Source organism: Lithobates pipiens, unplaced genomic scaffold (genome assembly GCF_037356315.1).
Source record: "Lithobates pipiens isolate NorthernLeopardFrog02 unplaced genomic scaffold, aLitPip1_a1.2 Scaffold_13, whole genome shotgun sequence".
NCBI lineage: Eukaryota > Metazoa > Chordata > Amphibia > Anura > Ranidae > Lithobates > Lithobates pipiens.
The window spans coordinates 145912513-145936723 of record NW_027507718.1 but is presented as its reverse complement, the minus strand read 5'-3'; the positions used below and the strand labels follow the sequence as shown (position 1 = coordinate 145936723).

At 44.7% G+C, this 24211-nt stretch overlaps 1 protein-coding gene across 23 annotated transcripts in view; it reads left to right on the top strand.

Annotated features, from left to right (window-relative positions):
* Positions 1-24007, top strand: part of PTPRS (protein tyrosine phosphatase receptor type S) — a 733740-nt gene extending 709733 nt beyond the window's left edge. For all 23 annotated transcript variants that reach the window (XM_077475694.1, XM_077475692.1, XM_077475693.1 and 20 more), the window contains 2 exons: positions 12813-12948; positions 23010-24007. In XM_077475694.1, the coding sequence (XP_077331820.1) occupies positions 12813-12948; positions 23010-23078 (205 nt within the window). In that variant the 3' untranslated portion in view covers positions 23079-24007. The remainder of the gene's footprint in view (positions 1-12812; positions 12949-23009) is intronic.
* The last annotated feature ends 204 nt before the right edge of the window (positions 24008-24211 follow it).

Genomic DNA, 24211 nt, shown 5'->3' with positions numbered 1-24211 from the left:
CAAGTCACATAATATGTCAAAATCAGTGGTTCCCTATGAGAGACGTTTTAACTGGTCTGACTTGTGTCTGTCTGACTTTGAAAATGCTTCCTGCACAACTTTGGTCCAACTTGGGCACGATTTCAGCCCATTGATTCCACACCCTTATCCGAGCATGCAGCCCGGCAGTTCATGAAAGGGGGAAAGAGCAAGCGCCCCCCACCTCCTGGACCATACCAGGCCCCATGCCCTCAACATGCTCATCCCACCCCAACGAACCTGGTCCTCTTGTTGATGGGGACAAGGACCTCTTTCCAACAACCCTGGGCGGTGGTTGTGGGCTTCTGTAGGCAGGGGATTTATTGGAATCTGGAAGACCCCTTAAACAAGGGGGCCCCCAGATCCCCCCTCCATGTGAATGAGTATGAGGTAATGTACACCTACCCATCCACCAAAAAAAAAAGTGTAGTGTTACAAAAACCAGAGACAATTTTCAAAAAGTCCTTTATTAAAAATGAAGAATGTTCCTCGTCGTAGCTCAGTGTCTTCTTCCTCCAGTCTTCTCCCTCCGCTTCTCCCAGTCTTCTCCGTCCGGTTCTCCTTCCTCAATGATGACTTCTTCCCCCGACCCGGTCCTCCTCCGATGCAGGCTCCCACTGTTGTCAGGTCCAGTATCTGACAATTCTTGTATAGCCATGGGGCGTGGCCATCCGGGGGACGTCACACGGAGACCCCGCCCCTTGTGATGTCACATCTATACCCACGTCCCCTGTCACACTATATAAGAACTGGCAGATGCCGGACCTGACACAACACTGGGTGCCAGCATCGGATGAGTACCAAGTCAGTGGAGGAAGAAGAACTGGGAGAAGAAGCAGAGGGAGAAGAGTGGAGGAAGAAAAACTGGAGGAAAAAGACACAGAGCTACAACGGCGGACATTCCTAAGTTTTAATAAAGGACTTTTTGAAAACTGCACTTCTTTTTGTTTGGGGGGGTGCTCGCTCACCCCCCCTTTCCTGACCTTCCAGGCTTCATACCCGGATAAGGGTCTGGTATGGTCTTGGGAGGACCTCACAGCCTTTTTGTTTTTTTTGGTGTTGGGTTCCTCCAAGATTCATACCAACTCAAAGTGCCTGGTATGGTTGGATCAAAGGCCTATCCCATTTATTAAAGTCACATGGAAGTCGGACATGAAGTCGCAGGGCAAAGTCAAATCAGAAGTCATATGACTTTTGTGTCAGATCATAGTCTAAATTTCGGAAGATCAAGATGGAGTTTTATAAGAAGAACCTTTTATAACACTGAAAGCGCATGGTCAGGTGTAATCATGTAGGAGAAGGGACTCAAAAGAATCTGGCTTCCTAGTAAATAAGTCGGTTGATGGGAAAGAAGAAAAAAAAAAACAATCGCCAATATTCCTGTGAGAACTGCTGTGTAGAAAAACCTCCCATGATTTTCCCAAGAGCTATTTCAAAGGCTTTTGATAATGATGCTTCCAAGAGTGATTTCTGAGAATTGAAATCTTTGTTAATCCAGCTATATCACACTCAGGGTATTTATGAGCCTTGGTATCTTTGTGGGTGTTAACAGGACTTTTAATCATTGACATCATTGCGTAAACTCTTCTTGCTTTAAAGACGTTATGGATTCTCACAGTAGAATAAATCCTCATGTGTCAGCTGAGCTTTGAGCGTCTGTGGCAAGTATACTTACAAAGCTCGCCATGGAACATGTTTTTAGGGCCATAACTTTTACTATAATTTAGCTTTGAATGGGTGAAGCTTTCAATCCCTTTCAGACATTTTATTTATTATCTATTTATTTTATATATTTATTTTATCCAGTCAATTCTTAAAGGGCTCACTTCTCCTAGGTCTCCCCTTTAACTCCACATTAAAGAGCTCTGGGCTACATGCTTTAACCATTCAGGGTGAAGTCCCACTATATGCGATGACAGACATTTTACCTCATGGTAAACTGTCTGTCACCACAGGGGCACACAGGAAACAATTGTTTCCAATATGTTTTATTCACACTGCAATGCAGCCTAGGGCTGCACTAAAATGCAGACATGCTGCATTTTATTACAGCGCATCGTTCTGAACCGCATGACAATGTACAGCAAAGTATTACATCGCACAGCTGTAAATTACTGTTAATGAAGTGTACGTATTGTACACTTCAAATAAAGTTTGTACAAAAGAAAAAAAAAAGGACCCGTGTGATACACTGAATCGCACACCACACAGCCGCCTACCGCAGCTGGCAAGGAAGAGCTGTCGGAGCAGAGAATTGCTCCAGCAGCTCTGCTCTGCAGTGTGAATTCTTCCTGAACAATACGACTCAATCTTACTCTCCTGGAGTTTGCAAAATTGTGAGACATCCTTCCCCAAAATTAACATCCTGTACTAGAGTAGCCCATTTATATCAGCACTTTGCCTTTTCATCATGCAACCCTGCCTCTGCCTTCCTACTGCACATAGGGACATTTCTCTTCAAATACATAGTGGGTGCTTCCATTTCACAGCAAAACTTTTTACTGCCAATGTCTCCATAAAGACTGACGTATCATTTCCAGGACTGTTCACTTTAAAGTCTTGCAAATCACTGGAGGTTTCACCTACATTTGGGAGTGCTTCCTCTTTCCCTGTACCTACCATTCTGCCAACATTGCCAGAGAGCACAACAGCAGGCACAACATGCACCTTGTTACCCCCTGCCAACTTGATTTGGACTCTTCCACCATTACTAACTGCAAACACATTCTCAGCACAAACTGGGCAATCAAACAGACCTTTGGCCAGGTTACTTTGTGCAGTAGGTATGCCTCATTTGGCAACAACATGCATCACTGCATCTCAAGCAAATATTTGTTTCTCTGTTTTGTCAGGAATTTTCATAAACCTCTGCCTGTATGCTAAGGCCTGTCAACATCCTTCTGGGACCTGGGAGAGCTTTTATTTACATTAGAACCATGCCTGTTGCTTGAGCAGACCACTTTCCTCCAACTTGGACCTGTGAAGCATGCACATCCTCAGAGACTTCATCAATCCAATAATTCATTCTATCCACTTGGCCACATCATCTGCACCCCCTGGGATGAAGAATTCTGCGAGCAGTACAGGCAATAGAACTACTGAATTCTAATGCCCTTTACACACGGTCGGAAATTCCAATGGAAAAAGTCTGATGTGTTGTCGGAAAATCCGATCGTGTGTGGGCTCTATCAGACTTTTTCTTTCGGAATTTCTGACAGAAAAAGTTTGAGAGCTGGATTTAAAATTTTCCGACAACAAAATCCGATCTGACTTTTTCCGATGGTGTGTAGAGAATTCCAACGCACAAAGTGCCACGCATGCTGAGAAAAAAATTGGAGACGAAAGCTATTGGCTACTGGCCTCTACGTAGTCCCGTCGTACGTACGAACGTCACATTGTTCCGAATGATTGGATTTTCTGACAACTTTGTGCGACCGTGTGTATGCAAGACTAGTTTCGACCAAAATCCGTCAGAAAAAATCCTACAGGTTTTGTGGTCGGAAAGTCCGACCGTGTGTATGAGGCATAATGCCACGTACACAAGTAGCGGACTATCCGACGGACTTAGTCTGGCGGACTTCCCGCCAGACTGTCCGTCGGACTTTCCAAACGGGCTACTTGCCCACACACGGCACTTTTTCAGCGGACTAATACAGCGTACTAAGTCCGCCGTACTATCCGCCCTACTTTTGAAATGAACGGACTTGCCCACACACGCGAAGGAAAGTCCGCTGATTTCGAGCGTGTCTCTAGGTAGGCGGGGCCCACGAAGGAGACGTCGCTGGCCCCGCCACCTGGTATGGACTTAAAGGGGAACCCCAACAACGAAAAAAATCGGTGTGGGGGTTCCCCCAGGTCCACATCAGACCCTTGTCCGAGCACACTACCCGGCCGGCCAGGAAAGGGGGGATGAGCAAACGGCCCCCCCCTCCTGAGCCGTACCAGTCCGCGTGCCCTCAACATGGGGGGTGCCTTGGGGAAGGGGGGCCGCGCGGCCCCCCCACCCCAAAGCACCTTGTCCCCATGTTGATGAGGACAAGGGCCTCTTCCCGACAACCCTGGCCGTTGGTTGTCGAGGTCTGCGGGCGGAGGGCTTATCGGAATCTGGGAGCCCCCTTTAATAAGGGGGCCCCCGGATACCGGCCCCCCACCCTATGTGAGTAAGTATGGGGTACAATGTACCCCTACCCATTCACCTGTAAAATAAAGTACAAAAAAAACAACACACAAGATAAAATAGTTTATTGCACAGCTCCGGGGGTCTTCCGTCTTCGGGGTCTTCTCGCCGGACTCCTCCGCTATCTTCTTCTAGCTCTTTTGCTAGTAGAGGAGCCCGGCTTTCTTCCTCGCCGCCTCCCTTCTTCTGACTTCGTGGGTCTTGTCCCCCTCTTCGGTTCTTCTTGCCGTTGTTCGTCCGTTCTTCTTCTTCTTCTCCTGGAGATGTTGACTTGACGTTCTCTCTGGCCGCAATGCCAGGGACGCGCTGCGCGGCGACTTATATAGGGACAAGGGGCGGGTCATCGGTTGATGTCACATGGATTGATGTCACATGGCGACAGTCCCAGCATCTTCCGGGACTGTGACATCGTAAGGGGCGGGCTCACCATGTGACATCAACCCATGTGACATCAACCGGGTTTTATCTTGTGTGTTGTGTTTTTTTGTACTTTATTTTACAGGTGAATGGGTAGGGGTACATTGTACCCCATACTTATTCACATAGGGTGGGGGGCCGGATTCCGATAAGCCCCCCACCCGCAGACCCCGACAACCAACGGCCAGGGTTGTCGGGAAGAGGCCCTTGTCCTCATCAACATGGGGACAAGCTGCTTTGGGGTGGGGGGGCCGTGCGGCCTCCCCTTCCCCAAGGCACCCCCCCATGTTGAGGGCACGCGGCCTGGTACGGCTCAGGAGGGGGGGCGCTCACCCGTCCCCCTTTCCTGGCCGGCCGGGTAGCGTGCTCGGACAAGGGTCTGATGTGGACTGGGGGGACCCCCACGACGTTTTTTTTCGGCGTTGGGGCCCCTTTAAGTCCATACCAGGTGGCGGGGGCCAGCAACGTCTCCCTCGCGGGCCCCACCTACCTGGAGACCCGCTCAAAATGAGCGGACTTTTCTCCGGGCGGGAAAAGTCCGCTCATTTCAAAAGTACGGCGGACTGGCATACACACGGCCGGATTGTCCGCCGAAATGCGAGTCCGGCAGGAAGATTGGAGTGCAAAACTACTTTCTAAGTCCGCCGTACTTTCGGGTCAAAAAAGTACGCCGGAGGCTACACACGGGGGGATTGTCCGGTGGACTTCAGTTTGCCGGACTTTTCCACCCGCTTGTTTGATCGTGTGTACGCGACATAAGAGTAGCTCCCCCTGGTTCTTCCCCTAAATCAGGGATCTCCAGACTAGGGCCCCCCAGGCTATTGTGGAACCACATGTCTCATGAGGCATTGTAAAACTCTTAGACATGACTAGGCATAATGGGAATTGTAGTTCCTGAACAACTGGAGGGCCATAGTTTGGAGACCCCTGCCCTAAATCATCATAAACAGTTTATATATTTTTCTGGCTTGGTTTATGTTTTTTTGTTTACTAACACAGTACCCCCTCCTCAATGACCCCTCCCTCTCGGAGGATCAGCAGTCTTGAGGGGAAAACGTCTATGGAAGTCATGGAGGAGGACAAGGGCATGTATGTCTGAGGATGAGACCCAAGAGCATTCCTCCAGACCGTACTCCTTTCAGTGCACCAGGTACTGTCTGCGGGAGTAAACAATGGACTGTACTTCATACTCCTCATGGTTCTTAACCTGAACAGATGGAGGACGTGGCACCGAGGTGGTACAGCGGTTGCAAATCAAAGGTTTTAATAAGGAGACATGAAATACATTTGAGGTGCCTAATGCATAAGCCACTGGGTTAATCCTGCAAAGTATACGGAAAGGCTCAATAAACCAAGGTGTGAACATCAGTGAAGGAACACGAAGTTGGAGGTTGCGAGATGACAGCCAGATCATGTCCCCAACCTGGTAGGAAGGCACGGGCAGGCATCTGCAGTCAGCATGGAGTCTGTACCTATCATTTAACATGTCGCAAAGCCTCCTGGACTTTTTCCCAAGTGGAAGGAAGACCACGGAAATGCTCCTCTAATGCAGGAATACTCTGCGGAACAAATAAGTCAGGCAACATGGACGGTTGGAAACCATAGTTTGCCAAAAACTGGGACAATCGAAGCAGAATTCAAGGCACTATTGTGAGCAAACTCTGCCCACGGTAATAGGTCTGACGAGTTGTTATGATGGTCAGAAATATAGCAATTGCTCCAAGGATTGATTTCGCTCACTCTGCGGCCCCATTAGACTGCAGGTGATACACAAAGGAAAAAGCAAGCTGAATTCCCTGTGCACAAAAGGCTCGCCAGAACCAGGAGACAAACTGACTACCCCTGTCTGAGACAATCGCCTTGAGTAGCCCATGTAAGCGAAAGATCCCCTGAGCAAAATGTAAGCCAGTTCCTTAGAAGTGGGTAACTTCTTAAGTGGAATACAATGAGAACTTTTTGAGAACCGGTCAACCACCATAAGTATAATTGTGTTGCCCTGGGAATTGGGTAACTCCACAATTAAATCCATTGACAGGTGGGTCCAGGGCCTCTCTTCATTGGATATGGGTTGTAGGAGGCCCAATGGAAGATGTCGTGGAGTCTTATTCTGAGCACACATGGAACAGGCAGCTACAAAGGCGGTTATATCAGCATGCAGACTAGGCCACCAGAATTGTTGGGAAATGGCTAAAAGAGTTGATTCTTCCCAAGGTGGCCAGCAGCCTTGGGAGAATGGTAAGTCTGGAGCACTGCAGTACGGAGACGCTCTGGGACAAAGCAGTGGTCACAAAGTTTCTCAGGAGGAACATGGACCTGAGCAACAAGAATTTTGCCACCCAAAGGAGATGTGAGACTGGTGCGAACCGTAGCCAGAGTACAATCAGGAGGAATCGCAGGAACTGGAACCGACTCCAACTTGGAAGTAGAGGAAAATTGTCATGACAAAGCGTTAGCCCTTACATTCTTAGTACCGGGTAAGAACGAGACAATGTAATTGAAACTTGAGAAGAAAAGAGCCCATTGCGCCCTTTTGGGAGAAAGGCATTTAGCTTTTAGATTTAGATTCTTATGGTCAGTAAGAATGAGAAGTTGGCTCAGAGGTACCTTCGAGGAGATGTCTCCATTCTTTCAGGTCTAAAATGATCGCCAACAGCTCTCTGTCACCAATCTCATAATTGCACAGGTGACAATTTCTTGGAAAAGTAGCCACAGGGATGCAAAGCGCTCTCAGAGGTAGGACGTTGAGACAGAAAGGTGCTAACTCCAGTCTCGGAAGCCTCAACCTCAAGGATAAAAGGTAACGTAGGATCAGGATGTGCCAACACAGCAGAAACAAAGACAGCCTTGAGACTCTCAAAGGCCTTAATGGATTCCGGGGACTAACTCTCTGGGTTACCGTCCTTTCTGGTCATATTGGTCAGGGGCTTGACCAGAGATGAGAAGTTTATGAATAAACTTCTGATGATAGTTGACAAAGCCCAGGAAACACTGAAGAGGACATAAACCCATGGGTCGGGGCCACTGTAGGACTGCAGAAAGTTTCTCTGGCTCCATTGAAAAACCAGCAGTGGAAATTACTTAACCCAGGAATTGAACCTGTTTCTGATGGAATTCGCACTTCTCCAATTTACAATAGAGATTGATCTCTTAATTTCTGAAGCACACGAAAGACATCTGTGGTGGCTTTTCAGGAACTTGAAAAATATGAGGATATCTTTGAGATAAGCCACCACACATAACTGCAACAAATCTCGGAAGACATCGTTAACGAATTCCTGGAAAACTGCCAGGGCGTTACAAAGGCCTAAAGGCATAACAAGGTACTCATAATGGCCTGTTCTAATATTAAAGCAGTTTTCCACACGTCGCCCTCCCTAATCCTCAGGAGATTGTATGCCCCTCTCAAATCAAGCTTTGTGAAAAACGTTGCTCCCTTGAGGCGGTCAAATAACTGCAACATACTCCTCCATAGCCTTATCTTTCTAGATCGACAAAGGGTAAACCTAGCCACGAGGGGGTATGGCACCAGGTTGAAGGTCAATTGCGCAATCATATGGCTGGTGTGGAGGCAGACTACTGGCTTGACCAAAGACTCCGCTAAAATCGTGGTACTCCTAACCAATGGAAATGTAGGTGAGGAAGTAACTTGGAATTAAATTATCTCATGGTGAAGAGCCCCTACGGCCAAGGACAAAGGAACTGTCTCATGATTCACATTGGCAGGCTGTAAGGGTCTCCTGTCAAGAGCCTCAATGGCAAGTAGACATGTGCACACTGAAATATTTTGTTTCGGAATTTCGTTTTTGTCCAGAAAATAAATGTATTTAGTTACTCCCGAAATTCGTTATTTATTTTGTTTTGTTAAAAAAAATGCATTCATCCGAAATAATTAAGGTCGAATCTGTCAATGAAGGCTAATGGTGTCTGTCGAATGTACTAAGAAGATTCAACGAAGCAGCTAAACTGTATGACGCCGCAATCGTACATTTCCGGTCGATTGTTCCGCCTACAAGCTATAGTAGAATTCTAATGTATGACACTAGTAATAATTATATTTATTAATTATTATTACTAGTCAACCAATATTTAGAATTCTTCTATAGCCTATGGGCAGAGCATTTGACCATAAATGTCCGCTTGCGGCGACTGCTTCGTCCAATCTTTTCTCTCTGTCGAATAATCTTGGACTAATAGAGTTAGGTTAGGCACGTTCAACCTTTTTTGCTATTGTCTCTATAATGTCGAATCTTTTCTCTCTATGTAGAATAATCTTGAACTAATAGAGCTAAGGCTAGCACATTTGACCACAGGTTCGATGGACACAGATCGCTATTGTCAGCGTCATGTCAAATCTCCTATCTATATCGAACTGTTGTCGCAACGAAAATAAAACATTTGTTTATGTTGGATCTTTTTGTTTTTGTATTCTGCATGCATGAAAATACCCGAAATTTGGGCGAAAATGCATTTAGACGAAAACTAATGCACAAGTCTAATGGCAAGTGGAGTGTCATGCAGCTGCAGCGGAATCAAGTGCTTTGATACAAAGGCAGCATCAATGAACAGGCCTGCAGCCCCAGAGTCGATTAGAGCCTGCATCTTGATGGACGACTCATCCCAAGAAAAGGTGACCGAAACCAGGGGCTTATCTTTCTGGATAACTGGGGATGAAACAACGACACCTAACGTCTGTCCGTGACAGGACCTTTAAGGTTCGGGCATTCCCTGGATGGGTAGGACAAGACTTCAAAAAGTGTGCCTGGCCACAATAAAGGCACAATCTCTCCCTCCTCCTAATGCCCCGTACACACGAGAGGACTTATGTCCGACAGACTTCCAAAGGAGTTCCGACGGAGTTCTGACAGACTTTTCGGCCGAACGGACTTGGCCACACACGATCACACTAAACTCCGACGGATTCGAACGTGATGACGTACGACCCGACTCGAATAAGGAAGTTCATAGCCAGTAGCCAATAGCTGCCCTAGCGTCGGTTTTAGTCCGTCGGAGTAGCATACACACGAGCGGAGTTTTCGAAGGGGACCGGGTCCGGCGGAGTTCCTTCGGGAAAATTTGAAGCATGCTTCATTTCTAAAGTCCATCAGACTTTGGCGAATCAAAAGTCCGTTGCAGCCCACACACGATCGGATAGTCTGACGGACTCGGTCCTTCGGACTTTGGATGTTGAAAAGTCCGCTCGTGTGTACGGGGCATTAAGGTTCTCTCTAATCTGCAGAGAGATGTGTGAAGCCCAAGTGCATGGGTTCATCTTCACTGACCGACTCTGTACCAGGAGGCACGGGTGGGACTGCAAAGCTCGGAGGCAAATGTACAGGAGGCTTCCACAAGCGCTCCTTAAGAGTTTTTCTCTGAATCTGGCATCTAGGAGGATGGCAAACGTGATTAACTTCTCCAGCTCAGTGGGTATATCTTGGGCTGCTGTCTCTTTCTTGATGGAATCCGAGAGACCATGAGGAAAAACAGCCACGAGGGCCTCATTGTTCCAAGCAGCCTCTGCTGCCAGAGTATGGAATTCAATGACATAGTCAGCAACAGATCTCGTACACTGGGAACGTCAAATACCCTTTTAAAGGAGGCCACAAACTCGGGGTAACTCAAGACAACAGGTTTTTGCATCTCCCTTAGAGGGTTTGCCCAGACCAAGGCTCTTTCAGAAAGCAAAGATCACAAAACCTACTTTGCTTCTGTTCATGGGAAACGCCTGAGGCAGCATCTCAAAGTATATCTCAACCTGGTTGAGAAACCCTCTGCATTGAACTGGATTGCCCCCAAATCGCTGAGGAAGCAGAGTGGAACCAGACTCCAGGTGAGCCATGCGACTTAGCATTTGTGACGCCATGGCAAACTGATCCATGCAGGGATCTTGCTCATCCAATCTGAAAAAAATATTACCAACAAGTGGATTGACTGTATCGTCTGAATTGATGGCCTTCGCCTACTGTCAGAAACCATGAAATCAAACCGAGACAGAAGTAGTTAAATCACATTTGTTTAATAATAAAAGTAAATAGAACAAACGTAGTCAACACACGCCAGAGTTGAGGAACCGGAACGGATAGTTGGACAAGTCAAATGTCAAGCAGCCGGAGATGAGTGTAGTAAAACAGCAAGCAGGATCTGGAGCCAAAAGGGATGTCAGCCAAGCACGTCTTTTAACAGGAATGCAGGAGAGCGCCTCTGTGATGTTGACTAAGGCAAAGGCAGAGATCGTCTAGGCTGGACGGCTTAAGTAGGCAGGACTGACGAGCAGGATCATCAACAGCTGAGTACCTGTGGAGAGATAGGAGCTGGCAATTAGCCGACAGCTGAGTGGTTCCACGCTGTCCCCGGCAGCACGGCTGCATCATTAGCATTCCCAGAGCTGCGGTTTCCCTTTGCTGGCCTCTATGGGATTCATGTTGCTGGCTGGACTACCTCTTGGAACTTTAGATACACACTGGGACAAACCTTATGCCGAATCCCCTCCTCAGCATACTTATGATGAGCTCCTTTTAACATCCATCCTGTAAGTGTTTTTAATCCCTTTGGGATATTAAAAGTTGAAACATTCTGCACTTAGAGGCGCCTCTTTTCTGTTTTTGTTTTGTTCTTTAGAGAATGCTTTGCTCTTCGGAGTGCTGCCTTAAAGTGTATGAAGATTTTATGCCATTCGAATACTTTTATCTTCAATAAAGACAACCATCTGCTTAGTCCTGCTATTCAGAACGCCCTATATACACATTTTTATCTATTTTTCAAAAGTGCAAGCTCTCCATTGTAACATTAGCAGGAATTTGACTTAAATTTGTTAGTGTAAATCTGCTAGTTTATATAACACTCCCTTCCTCCCAGACTGGCAATGCTGTTGCCCAAAGGTTCCCCCCTGTGCGCATTCAGAGTGGGGGTACTGTAATACAGGAGGTATGTTACGGGCCAAATCACCAGGTGAGAAAAGAGGGAAAAAAGCCTAAGAAAATAAATGCCACTTAAATGATATTCAGAAAGCATTTTAATAAAGTCATAAAGTCACTCAATGACTAAGCCCCAGTGAGTGGGGCAAAACATTTCAGAGGGCATGGCTTCTGGAGTGGTGCAAGCCTGAGGCCATCTCACATATGTTAACTACACAGACTGGATTGGGAGAGCAGCCATTTTTCAAAGTATGCTATACACTACTTGATGGTGATACTGCACCAGTGGGACCATACACATTTCCCTTCTTTGCTTACATCAGCACTACGAGTATAAGCAGGTTACTAAAGTCACAAGGTATGGAGTTAAACTCCAACCTGAGCTGTATTCAGAGTTTTTTCCTAGTGCCTCTGTTTTGTTCAGCCTCCTTCGTACACTTAATAATTGTGGGCTAGACCAGCCCTTTTCAACCAGGGTGCTTAGAGGCTTCTTCAGGGGTGCCTTGGCAAAATACTTAAAAATTTATCAAAAACTGTATGCAAGTCAGCAGGTGGATGAAGCCCGCCTTTTAGTTACACAAAGCCACAGGTTTTCATTATGAACCATTACGACCTTCTAGATATTGGCATCCTAACAACCAATGATGTCATCAGTTGATAAGAAGGATGTCTGTCGCCAACACAGCATCCTTGTCTGTCCCTCTTCTGCCTCTCTCCCTCAGCACTGGGGCACAGTGACTGATTGAGTGAAGAGAAATTGAAGGAAAAGAGAAACATTGGAATACAAGTCAGTGCCAGTGGGCAAAAAGGTATTTGCTTTGGAAGAAAAACATTACCTCTAACATTGGGTGTCCTACATTTGTGGATGTTGCTGCATTATGTAACACTATTGGAATACTTTTTTATATTTTAGAATGGGGTGCCTCGAGACTGTCCATAATTTTAAAGGGTGCCTTGGCTGAAAAAAGGTTGAGAAACACTGGGCTAGACTAAAGTGAGCTAGTGTTTATGCTGGCTAGAATCAGGACTGATTGGTAGAGTAAGGTGCTGGCAACCATACGTATTTAGCTAAAGAGACCACCAGGTACAGAAAACTGATGTCAATATTTAAAATAGAGCCATTTGGCAGGGAAGCTCAAATGCAGAAAATTTGCATTTGACTTGATCCTATTATTATTATTTGTTTATATAAAATAAACTGCATATTAAATGTTTTGTCTCTTTGCATTGGTTTTTGTGTGATCCTTATTCTTGTTTTATTCTGTTATATTTTCTATCCTTATTTGCAGTGCTGGTGTTGGCAGGACAGGGGTTTTCATTACCCTCAGTATCGTCTTAGAAAGAATGCGCTATGAGGGGGTTGTAGATGTTTTCCAGACGGTAAAGATGCTGCGAACTCAAAGACCAGCAATGGTACAAACAGAGGTAAGATAAAGTACAATTTTACACCACACATTTTCAGTTATTTTGAGGCTGGAGAGGAGGTGCAGGGCAAACTGTCACAGCGTCATTGGTGATGGACAGGAGATGTATCGATGCACGCGTTTCAGAGTATCACAATGTTTATACTGAAATATTATAACAATATGATATTTATGGAATTATGCAAAATCTGCGGTTTTAGGGAGATTTTCAAATTTATCCACAAATACAACCAATTAATTCAAGTTCGTTTATCCATGCTATTTTGAAGACAAATGATAACAATAATATGCTAAAAATATATATTTATTAACTAAAATTCAGTGTAAAATAATATCAGATATATTTTGGTGAAAATACAAAAAGATAATATATACTTTCAAATGTCAAATATATATTGGGATACAGATAATGACATTTCTACCACAAGCTCTTATTACAAAATACCATATTTCAATACTTGAATGATCACTTGGTAACTCTTAGTGAATAGCTTTCTGTGGCTCTATGGGCTTCTGTAAACAGGCTAGGCATTGGCTTTAATAATTGCTTCTCAAAATAAATAGACCTTCAAACTTACACTTTAAAAATGCACAGACAAAATGTTATACTGTGTACATAGCTTGATAATTTAATCAAGACTTATTTTAACCAGTTGCCGACCGCCGCACGACGATGTACGTCGACAGAATGGCACGGGCAGGCATATGGGTGTACCTGTACGTCCCTGCCTTCCCGCGGGTGGGGGGCCCGATCGCCCCCCCCGGTGCCAGCGGCGGTCGGAATCCGTTCAGGAGCGATCCGGGATGAGGGGGCGGCCATTCGTTCATGGCCACCCCCTCGCGATCGCTCCTGACGAATGGAAGTGCAGCGTGACATCACTTCCTCTCCTGTAATGTAAACACAGGCAGAGGAAGTGATGTAATCTCTCCTCCGTGTCGGTATTTTTCGTTCCGGCACCGAGGAGAGAGGATCGGTGAGTTGCACCAACACTACACAATACAATAGAACATGCCAGGCACACTCTCACCCCCCCTTCACCCCCCGATCACCCCGCCAATCACCCCTGCACCCCCAGTCACAGTGACACCAATTGCATTTTTTTATTTTTTTTTGCATTGGTGTCATTTGTGACTGTAATAACTGTTAGGGCAGTTAGGGTTAGCCCCCTTTAGTTCTAGGGTACCCCCCTAACCCCCCCAATAGAGGTTTAACCCCGTGATCACCCCCCGTCGCCAGTGTCACTAAGGCTGGGTTCACATTGCAGCGGTTTATGAGAACGGATGTGATTCGCACCGCACTGCAGTGCAAATCACATCCGATCTCTGTGCGATTCGAGTTCAGCCATACAGATAGTATGGCTGAATTCGCATCGCACCCTCCGCAAACTCGCACGGGACCCTTTTTTTGGTCCGCAGCAGAATCGGATCACATGGGTGTTCACACCATGCGATCCGATTCCTGTCCGAGTTTGCAGATCTCACTGCAATATGCGAACTGATCTGGGGGTGTCATTAACATTTCACTGACACTCCCAGCAGTTCGCATAGGGCAGTGTGATGCGGGAACCCGCCGCGGATTCGTGGCGTTCCCGCATCGCTCCAGTGTGAACCCAGCCTAATAAGCGATCGTTTTTCTGATCGCTGTATTAGTGTCACAGGTGACGCTAGTTAGGCAGGTAGGTATTTAGGTTCGCCGCAGCTTTTTATAGCGCCAGGGACCCCCATATACTACCGCATAAAGCCCCCTGATTGCCCCCTAGTTAACCCTTTCACCAGTGATCATCATATAACTGTTACAGGTGACGCTGGTTGGTTAGTTATTTTTTTATAGTTTCAGGGCACCCGCCATTTATTACCTAATAAAGGTTTAACCCCCTGATCACCCGGCGGGTGATATAAGTTTGAGGGTCAGATAAGGTCTGCGTCGCCCCAGGCAGCGTCAGGTTAGTGCCAGTACCGCTAACACCCACACGCAAAGCATACACCTCCCTTAGTAATATAGTATCTGATCAGATCTATATTAGCGTCGCCAGCAGTTTAGGTTTCCCAAAACGCATTGTTAGCGGGATCAGCCCAGATACCTGCTAGCACCTGCGTTTAACCCCTCTGCCAAGCCCAGCCCAGCCCACCCAAGTGCAGTATCGATCGATCACTTTCACTTACAAAACACAACACACATAACTGCAGCGTTCGCAGAGTCAGGCCTGATCCCTGCTATCGCTAACAGTTTTTTTTGTAGCGTTTTGATACAGTCGCTGACAGCCTAGGTGCTTTTTTACCTGTGAGTCTCACTATTGTACCCCTAAATTTAGGGGTGTCTACTTTCCAAAATGGGGTCATTCGGGGGGGGGGGGGGGTTTGTGCCATCTTGGCATTTTATGGCCTTCAAAACTGCGATAGGTAGTGAGGAGTAAAATCAAAAATTTACACCCTTAGAAATCCTGAAGGCAGTGCTTGGTTTTCAGGGCCCCGTACGCGGCTAGGCTCCCAAAAAATTCCACACACGTGGTATCCCCGTACTCAGGAGAAGTAGCAGAATTTATTTTGGGGTGTCATTTCACATATGCCCATGGCATGTGTGAGCAATATATCATTTAGTGACAACTTTGTGAAAAAAAAAAAAGGTTTGTAATATTCCCGCAACTTGTGGCAAAATATAAAATATTCCATGGACTCAACATGCCTCTCAGCAAATAGCTTGGGGTGTCTACTTTCTAAAATGGGGTCATTTGTGGGGGTTTTGTGCCATCTTGGCATTTTATGGCCTTCAAAACTGTAATAGGTAGTGAGGAGTGAAGTAAAAAATGTACGCCCTTAGAAAGCCTGAAGGCGGTGCTTGGTTTTCGGGGCCCCGTACGCGGCTAGGCTCCCAAAAAGTCCCACATATGTGGTATCCCCGTACTCAGGAGAAGTAGCAGAATTTATTTTGGGGTGTCATTTCACATATGCCCATAGCATGTGTGAGCAATATATCATTTAGTGACAACATGGGGAAAAAAAATTATAAAAAATAAAAGTTTGTAATTTTCCCACAACTTGTGGCAAAATATAAAATATTCCATGGACTTAACATGCCTCTCAGCAAATAGCTTGGGGTGTCTACTTTCTAAAATGGGGTCATTTGTGGGTGTTTTGTGCCATCTTGGCATTTTATGGCCTTCAAAACTGTAATAGGTAGTGAGGAGTGAAGTCAAAAATGTACGCCCTTAGAAAGCCTGAAGGCGGTGCTTGGTTTTCGGGGCCCCGTACGCGGCTAGGCTCCCAAAAAGTCCCACATATGTGGTATCCCCGTACTCAGGAGAAGCAGCAGCATTATTCAATCGCTTGAGGCAAAAAAATAAAATATTCAATGGGCTCAACATGCCTCTTATCAATTTCCTTAGGGTGTCTACTTTCCAAAATGGGGTCATTTTGGGGGGGGTTTTGTACTGCCCTGCCATTTTAGCACCTCAAGAAATGAGATAGGCAGTCATAAACTAAAAGCTGCGTAAATTCCAGAAAACGTACCTTAGTTTGTAGATGTGACAACTTTTGCGCAAACCAATAAATATACAGTTATTGACTTTTTTTTACCAAAGACATGTGGCTGAATACATTTTGGCCTAAATGTATGACTAAAATTGAGTTTATTGGATTTTTCTAATAACAAAAAGTAGAAAATATCATTTTTTTTCAAAATTTGCAGTCTTTTTACGTTTATATCGCAAAAAATAAAAATCGCAGAGTCAGTCAAATACCTTTAAAAGAAAGCTCTATTTGTGGGGAAAAAAGGACGCAAATCTTGTTTGGGTACAACATTGCATGACCGCGCAATTACCAGTTAAAGCAGCGCAGTGCAAAATTGTAAAAAGACCTCTGGTCATTGACCAGCAAAATGGTCCGGTCTGAAAGTGGTTAAATTAAATTTATAATGAATCTATGGTTTAAAATGTACTATAACCAATCCAATTACAATAACTTTGAAGTCAGTTTTGTGAGATATAACAATATATGTACCTCCCTTGGTTTAAAAGCTAAATTAATTCATACTGCAGTTAAAATTCAATTCACTTCAAAACTGAACTGCCAATATTGATTGTATTAGTTAAGCATATACTGAAACAACTTCAATTACTCAAAAGGTACAAATTAAAAGATTCATTTATTACCATGGCTTAAGAAATCTGTTGTTTTGAGAAGCATCAAGTTAGGTGTCCCACAGGACTTCTCCAACATTCCTACATCTCTGCTCTCTCTCCTTCTCCTCTCGTCTTCCAAGATTCTGTCTCAAAATTCTTTCAGTCCTCTCTCTATCTCCAACACCCAAAAAGTGGGTGTGTGTATCACTACTATGTAATTGATGATGTCAAACGATGGGTTGTTGCTATGCAACTATGACAACCTAGTCTGGGCGGCCATCTTGGACTCTTAATATTTTCACCACCAGGGGGCAGAGTTTTAATAGAATTGATTTTATTTAATAATATTTAATAATATTTGGCTTAGCAGAAAGCTATCAACTATCAAAAACTGTCTACATTCTGTCAAACCACTCAGACTTGATGGAGACTTTCTAAGATCTGTTACTTTGAGAAAAAATATCCACGCTAATTACCTTATCGTTAAATTCTTTGAAAATGAAGTCATGGTTCTGCCTAGAAGCATACCAGCTATTAATTAATATTCTCATTAATAGAACTCCTAAACATACCACCTCATATACAGTATTTGAACTATATACCTCTCGTATACTAATATTTTCATGATTAATATTCAACAATAGATAATGATTACATATAGGAGTATTATGAAAAAAATATTCTAACAAAAATACACAAACCAAAATATGTGACACTGTTCAGTTATGTAGACCCCTTTCTTATCTTTACAAGCTGACAGAAAGAGAATTTACGATCTTAAGAGAACTTAACATAATACACTTAAAACCGTCTGGTGAGGGTTCATTAGTAATCCTATAAACTACAAAAGAAAAAAAGGGGATGGCATCAGGGATGGGAGGATACTGAAACCATTTCTACAGACTTAACTTTCAGAACTCTGTGGTGCAGAGCTTATTTTTTACATTTGGGTCAATTCTATTTCAAAATGCTTTTGGTTCTGATACCTCAAGCCCTTTTCTTAAGTATACATGAATCTCAAACCGGAAGTGGTGCTCTCAGATAGCATAACAATATATGTTCCTTATTAGAAAAATAGGAGATAATAATGTGGCATCCCTGAGGTTCATGTTGTTTGAGTATTTTAAAGTAGAACTGTTTGGGAAGAATAATAGCAAAGTTTTTTTTTTTTTTTTTTTAAACAAGATGGCTTCTGGTTTGTTCAAAATTCCTCAGGAATTCTTTTTAACCCCAAACGTCCTGACAGGAGCATGCATGCTCCTTCATCAGGCATTATCTGTGGCCATCTTTGGTGTGGTTAAATAGAGACAGCGTGGACAACAAAGCCCAGCAGACCAATGCTACCTCCACAAGAAATACCCCAAATCTGGCCAAGATTGAATGTACAGCCATGTGCCAACTAAAACAGTTATACATTTTACATGATATACTTACAACCAACAATTCATATGAAGACCATAATGGTGAGTACACCCCTAACATTTTTGTAAATATTTCATTATCTTTTCATGTGACAACACTGAAGACAGGGCCGGATTAACATAGGGGCGTTTGGAGCTGAAGCTCCAGGCCGCCATCATATTATAGGCCCAAACACTTTAATTTACATGCAATATAAGTCAATCACCACGGCCCGGCCGCCGGCCGCTATATGCCTTTGTTATTGCCAGGCAGCTGCATTATAGGCCCACATATTGCGGCATTGTTAATGTTGCAGACAATGCCCTGCAATGCGGGCGGTATGTATCAGCGCGCCGCCGAGGCTGAGCGTGCTCGGCTGCTCGCATCCTTCCTGTAGGCGGAGCTTGACGTCCGGGCTGGCGTGACGTCATCCAGAGGCCTTCCCCAGCATCCCGAGGCTTGACTGGGAAAGGACTGGATGTACTGAGTGCGAGCAGCGAGACAAGAGAATTATCTGCCTGGAGTGGACACAGCACAATTAAGTTCAAGTAAGCCACAGGCGCTAGCCGCTAGGGAAGTCAATAGCAGACTCAGGCAGAAATGTTTGAAATTGGCTAGTAGTTAACTTACATTGGGGGGGGCGGTAATATATGTGTGCAACTCGATAGTGACTGTGCAGGCAACCCATCAGTGCCCATTTAGTGCATCTCATCAGTGTCACTGTGCCAGTGCCCTATATCAGTGCCACCTATCAGTACCAGTGCCCTCTATCAGTGCCAGTGTCCTCTATCAGTGCCTCCTATCAGTGCCAGTGCCATCTATCAGTGCCAGTGTCCTCTATCAGTGCCTATCAGTGCCAGTGCCCTCTATCAGTGCCTCCTGCCAGTGCCCTCTATCAGTGCCACCTATCAGTACAGCTCATCAGTGCCATCCAATCAATGCCAGTGCCCCCTATCAGTGCAGCTCATCAGTGCCACCTATTAATGCCTCCTATCAGTGCTGCCTATCAATGAAGCTCATCAGTGCCATCCAATCAATGCTAGTGCCACCTATCAGTGTAGCTCATCAGTGCCACCTATCAGTGCCCATTTTTGCAGTGCCAGTGCCACCTATCAGTGCTGCCTAACAGTGCAGCTGATCAGCGCCGCCTATCAGTGACACCTTGTCAGTGCCCATAAGTCCTGCCTGTCAGTGCCGTCTATCAGAGCCCATCAGTGCTGCCCATCAGTGCCCATTAGTGCAGCTCATCAGTGCCACCTATCATTGACCATCAGTGCTGCCTGCCAGTGCCGCCTATCAGAGCCATATCAGTGCCTATAGGTGCATTTAATCAGTGCCCATTACTGCAGTTCATCAGTGCCACCGTACATTGACCATCAGTGCTACCTATCAGTGCAGCTAATCAGTGCCACCGCACATTGACCATCAGTGCTGCCTATCACTGCAGATCATCAGTGCCACCTATCAGTGTCGGTGTCACACATCAGTGCTGCCTATAAGTGCCCATCAGTGCCGCATAATAGTGCTGTCTCACCAGTGCCACCTTATCAGTGCCCATAAGTGCTGTCTGTCAGTGCCGCCTATCAGAGCCCATTAGTCCAGCTCATCAGTGCCACCTATCATTGACCATCAGTGCTGCCTGTCAGTGCCACCTATCAGAGCCCTATCAGTGATGCCCATCAGTGCCCATTAGTGCAGTTCATCAGTGCCACCAATCATTGACTATTAGTGCAGCTCATCAGTGCCACCTATCATTGACCATCAGTGCTGCCTGTCAGTGCAGATCATCAGTGCCACCTATCATTGACCATCAGTGCAGATTATCAGTGCCACCTATCAGTGTCAGTGCCACCCATAAGTGCCCATCATTGCCACATAATAGTTCTGCCTCACCAGTGCCACCTTATCAGTGCCCATAAGTGATGTCTGTCAGTGACCCCTATCAGAGCCCATTAGTGCAGCTCATCAGTGCCCATCAGTGCTGCCTATCAGTGCAGATTATCAGTGCCACCTATCAGTGTCAGTGCCACCCATAAGTGCCCATCATTGCCACATAATAGTGCTGCCTCACCAGTGTCATCTTATCAGTGCCCATAAGTGCTGTCTGTCGGTGACCCCTATCAGAGCCTATCAGTGCCCATTAGTGCAGCTCATCAATGCCCATCAGTGCTGCCTATCAGTGCAGCTCATCAGTGCACGTTTTCATTGCCCATCAGTGCTGCCTATCAGTGCAGCTCATCATAGCCCATCGCTGATGATCTGCATATCAGTGCGCCATATCAGTACAGCCTCATCAGTGCCCCCTTATCAATGCCTCATCAGTGCACAACAGTGAAGAAGAAAAATGACTTATGGCAAAATATTATCACAAACTAAGAAAAACATTTTTTTTTTTTTTTTTAAACATCTTTTTTTCATGTTTAGCAAAAAATAAAAACCACTGTGGTGTTTAAATACCAACCCAAAAAAGGTCTATTTGTGTAAAAAAATGACAAAAATCAAAACATATTAATTTTAGTGGGTGCAGTCTTAATCAATGTGACTCAGAGACAGTAATTCCAGTAATTTTATGGGATTTTGGTGCGATTTGGGTGCAGTAGACTGCAATGTTAAATCATAAAAGATGCAAGAAAGTCACACGACTTTGGGTCTCAGCAGTGTGAACCGAACTTTGCCATCTTGGGATCCCTCCACAGTGGACAGACTGCCACTAATTTGTTTTAACAAAAAATTGTTTGTATCTTCATTTTATTTATTTCCATAAAAAGGCCCATCGAAATCCTCAGCTCCAGGCCCATGATGCTCTTAATCTGGCCCTGACTGAAAAAATTACACTTTTCTACAATGTAAAGTAGTGTGTACAGCTTGTATAACAGTGTAAATGTTATATCCCCTCAAAATAACTCAAAACACAGCCATTAATGTCTAAACCGCTGGCAACATCAGTGAGTACACCCCAATTAGCCATTTTCCCTCCCCAGTGTCATGTGACCCCTTAGTGTTACAAGGTCTCAGGTGTGAAAGGGGAGCAGATGTGTTAAATTTGGTGTTATCGCTCACACACTGGTCACTGAAAGTTCAACATGGCACCTCATGGCAAAGAACTCTCTCAAGATCTGAAAAAAAGAATTGTTGCTCTACATAAAGATGAACTAGGCCAGTGATGGTGAACCTTGGCACCCCAGATGTTTTGGAACTACATTTCCCATGATGCCCATACATGCTGCCCATGCATTCTGCAGTGTAGTGAGCATCATGGGAAATGTAATTCCGAAACATCTGGGGTGACCAGGTTTGCCATCACTAGACTACGCGATAAGAAGATTGTCAAGACCCTGAAATTAAGCTGCAGCACTGTTGTCAAGAGCAAACAGAGATTTAACATGACAGGTTCCACTCAGAACAGGCCTCGACATGGTCGACCAAAGATGCTAAATGTACGTGTTCAGCATAATATTCAGAGGTTGTTTTTGGAAAATAGAAGTATGAGTGCTACCAGCATTGCTGCAGAGGTTGAAGGGGTGGGGGGGTCAGCCTGTCAGTGTTCAGACCATACGCTGCTCACTGCATCAAATTGGTCTGCATGGCTGTCTTCCCAGAAGGAAGCCTCTTCTAAAGATGATGTACAAGAAAGCCTGCAGTTTGCTTAAGACAAGCAGACTAGGGACATGGATTACTGGAACCATGTCCTGTGGTCTTATGAGACCAAGATAAACTTATTTGGTTTAGATGGTGTCAAGCGCATGTGGTGGCAACCAGGTGCGTAGTACAAGGACAATTGTGTCTTGCCTATAGTAAAGCATGGTGGTGGGAGTGTTATGGTCTGGGGCTGCATGAGTGCTGCCAGGCACTGGGGAGCTACAGTTTATTGAGTGAACCATGAATGCCAACATGTACTGTGACATATTGAAGCAGATCTCCTCCCTACGGCGACTGGGGCGCAGAGCAGTATTCCAACATAATGACCCCAAACACATCTCCAAGACAACCACTGCCTTGCTAAAGAAGCTGAGGGTAAAGGTGATGGACTGGCCAAGCATGTCTCCAGACCTAAACCCTATTGAGTATCTGTGGGGCATCCTCAAACGGGAGGTGGAGGAGTGCAAGGTCTCCAATATCCACCAACTCTAATATCATCATGGAGGAGTGGAAGAGGACTCCAGTGGCAACCTGTGAAGCTCTGGGGAACTCCATGCCAAAGAAGGTTAAGGCAGTGCTTGAAAATAATGGCGACCACACAAAAATGTGGACACTTTGGGCCCAATTTGGACATTTTCACTTAGGGTGTACTCACTTTTGTTGCCAACGGTTTAGACATGAATGGCTGTGTGTTGAGTTATTTTGAGGGGGCAGCAAATTTACAGTGTTCTACAAGCTGTATACTCACTACTTTAAATTGTAGCAGAGTGTAATTTCTTCAGTTTTGTCACATGAAAAGGTATAATAAAATATTTACAAAAATGTGAGGGTGTACTCTCTTTTGTGAGATACTGTATGTATGTTGGAGAAAAACCCTGATAACCCTTTTTTCTTTCTGTTTTAGGATGAATACCAGTTTTGTTACCAAGCCAGTTTGGAGTATCTGGGCAGCTTTGATCACTATGCAACATAAGAAGCCATTATGAACAAGTGAACATGATCAACCACTGATATGGATGCAGTCTCTGCTGACCCTATTAAAAAGAGTAATCCTATAAACTACAAAAGAAAAAAAGGGGCTGGCGTCAGGGATGGGAGGATACTGAAAACATTTCTACAGACTTCACATTCAGAACTCCGTGGTGCAGAGCTTATTTTTGACACTTGGGTCAATTCTATTTCAAAATGCTTTTGGTTCTGATACCTCAAGCCCTTTTCTTAAGTATACATGGATCTCAAACCGGAAGTGGTGCTCTCAGATAGCATAACGATATATGTTCTTTATTAGAAGAATAGGAAAAATAATGTGGCATCCCTGAGGTTCATGTTATTTGAGTATTTTAAAGTAGAACTGTTTGGGCAGAATAACAGCAATGTTCTTGTGAAACGGTAAAATTTAGTTATGTATGCTTGTGTCTTAACAGAGAGCCTTTATTAAAAAAAAAGAAGAAGAAAAAAAAAAGAAACACTCAAGCAAAAAGTGAAATTAGGCAGGCCCTTGGTGTAAACTATGGCATGGATTAATTGTAATTTACCTGCAGAGCCACTACAACCTGCCTCTGACTTGAAACATTCCTTGTAAATCGTGATTATGTTCAAACATATTACTAACAGCTCACACATATCCTTATTTAAGTCCTGCAAAAGGCCTCAACCTTCTAAATCTTACTGATCTTGGCTCACTATAAGAGTTCACAAAACTTTCATTTGGAAGAAGATAAGACAGAAATTTGCTGCAGACTAACATCTGGCAGCCAACTTGTGTTTTTCTATGTACATGATGCAGTGTCCACAACCACAAGAGTGTGGCTTGTATAATACTTTTGAGTGTATGCCAGTAGCTTGCTTTAAGTATTGTATTTGTATTCATTCAAGTGACATTAAAATTAGACTCCTTTTTTATATTGTGGTTCCTTTTGTAAATAGATTAATGTCCATGAAATGAAGAAATGTGCTGCTGTCCATATTCTGTTCAAATACTATTTTTTCACTGTGGAGATGTTAAGCGTGAAGGAAACTACATATACAGGTCAACATCACACTACTTTTCTACTCCAGATCATAAAAGGATCCTTATACATACATACATATACGTATGTCCATACA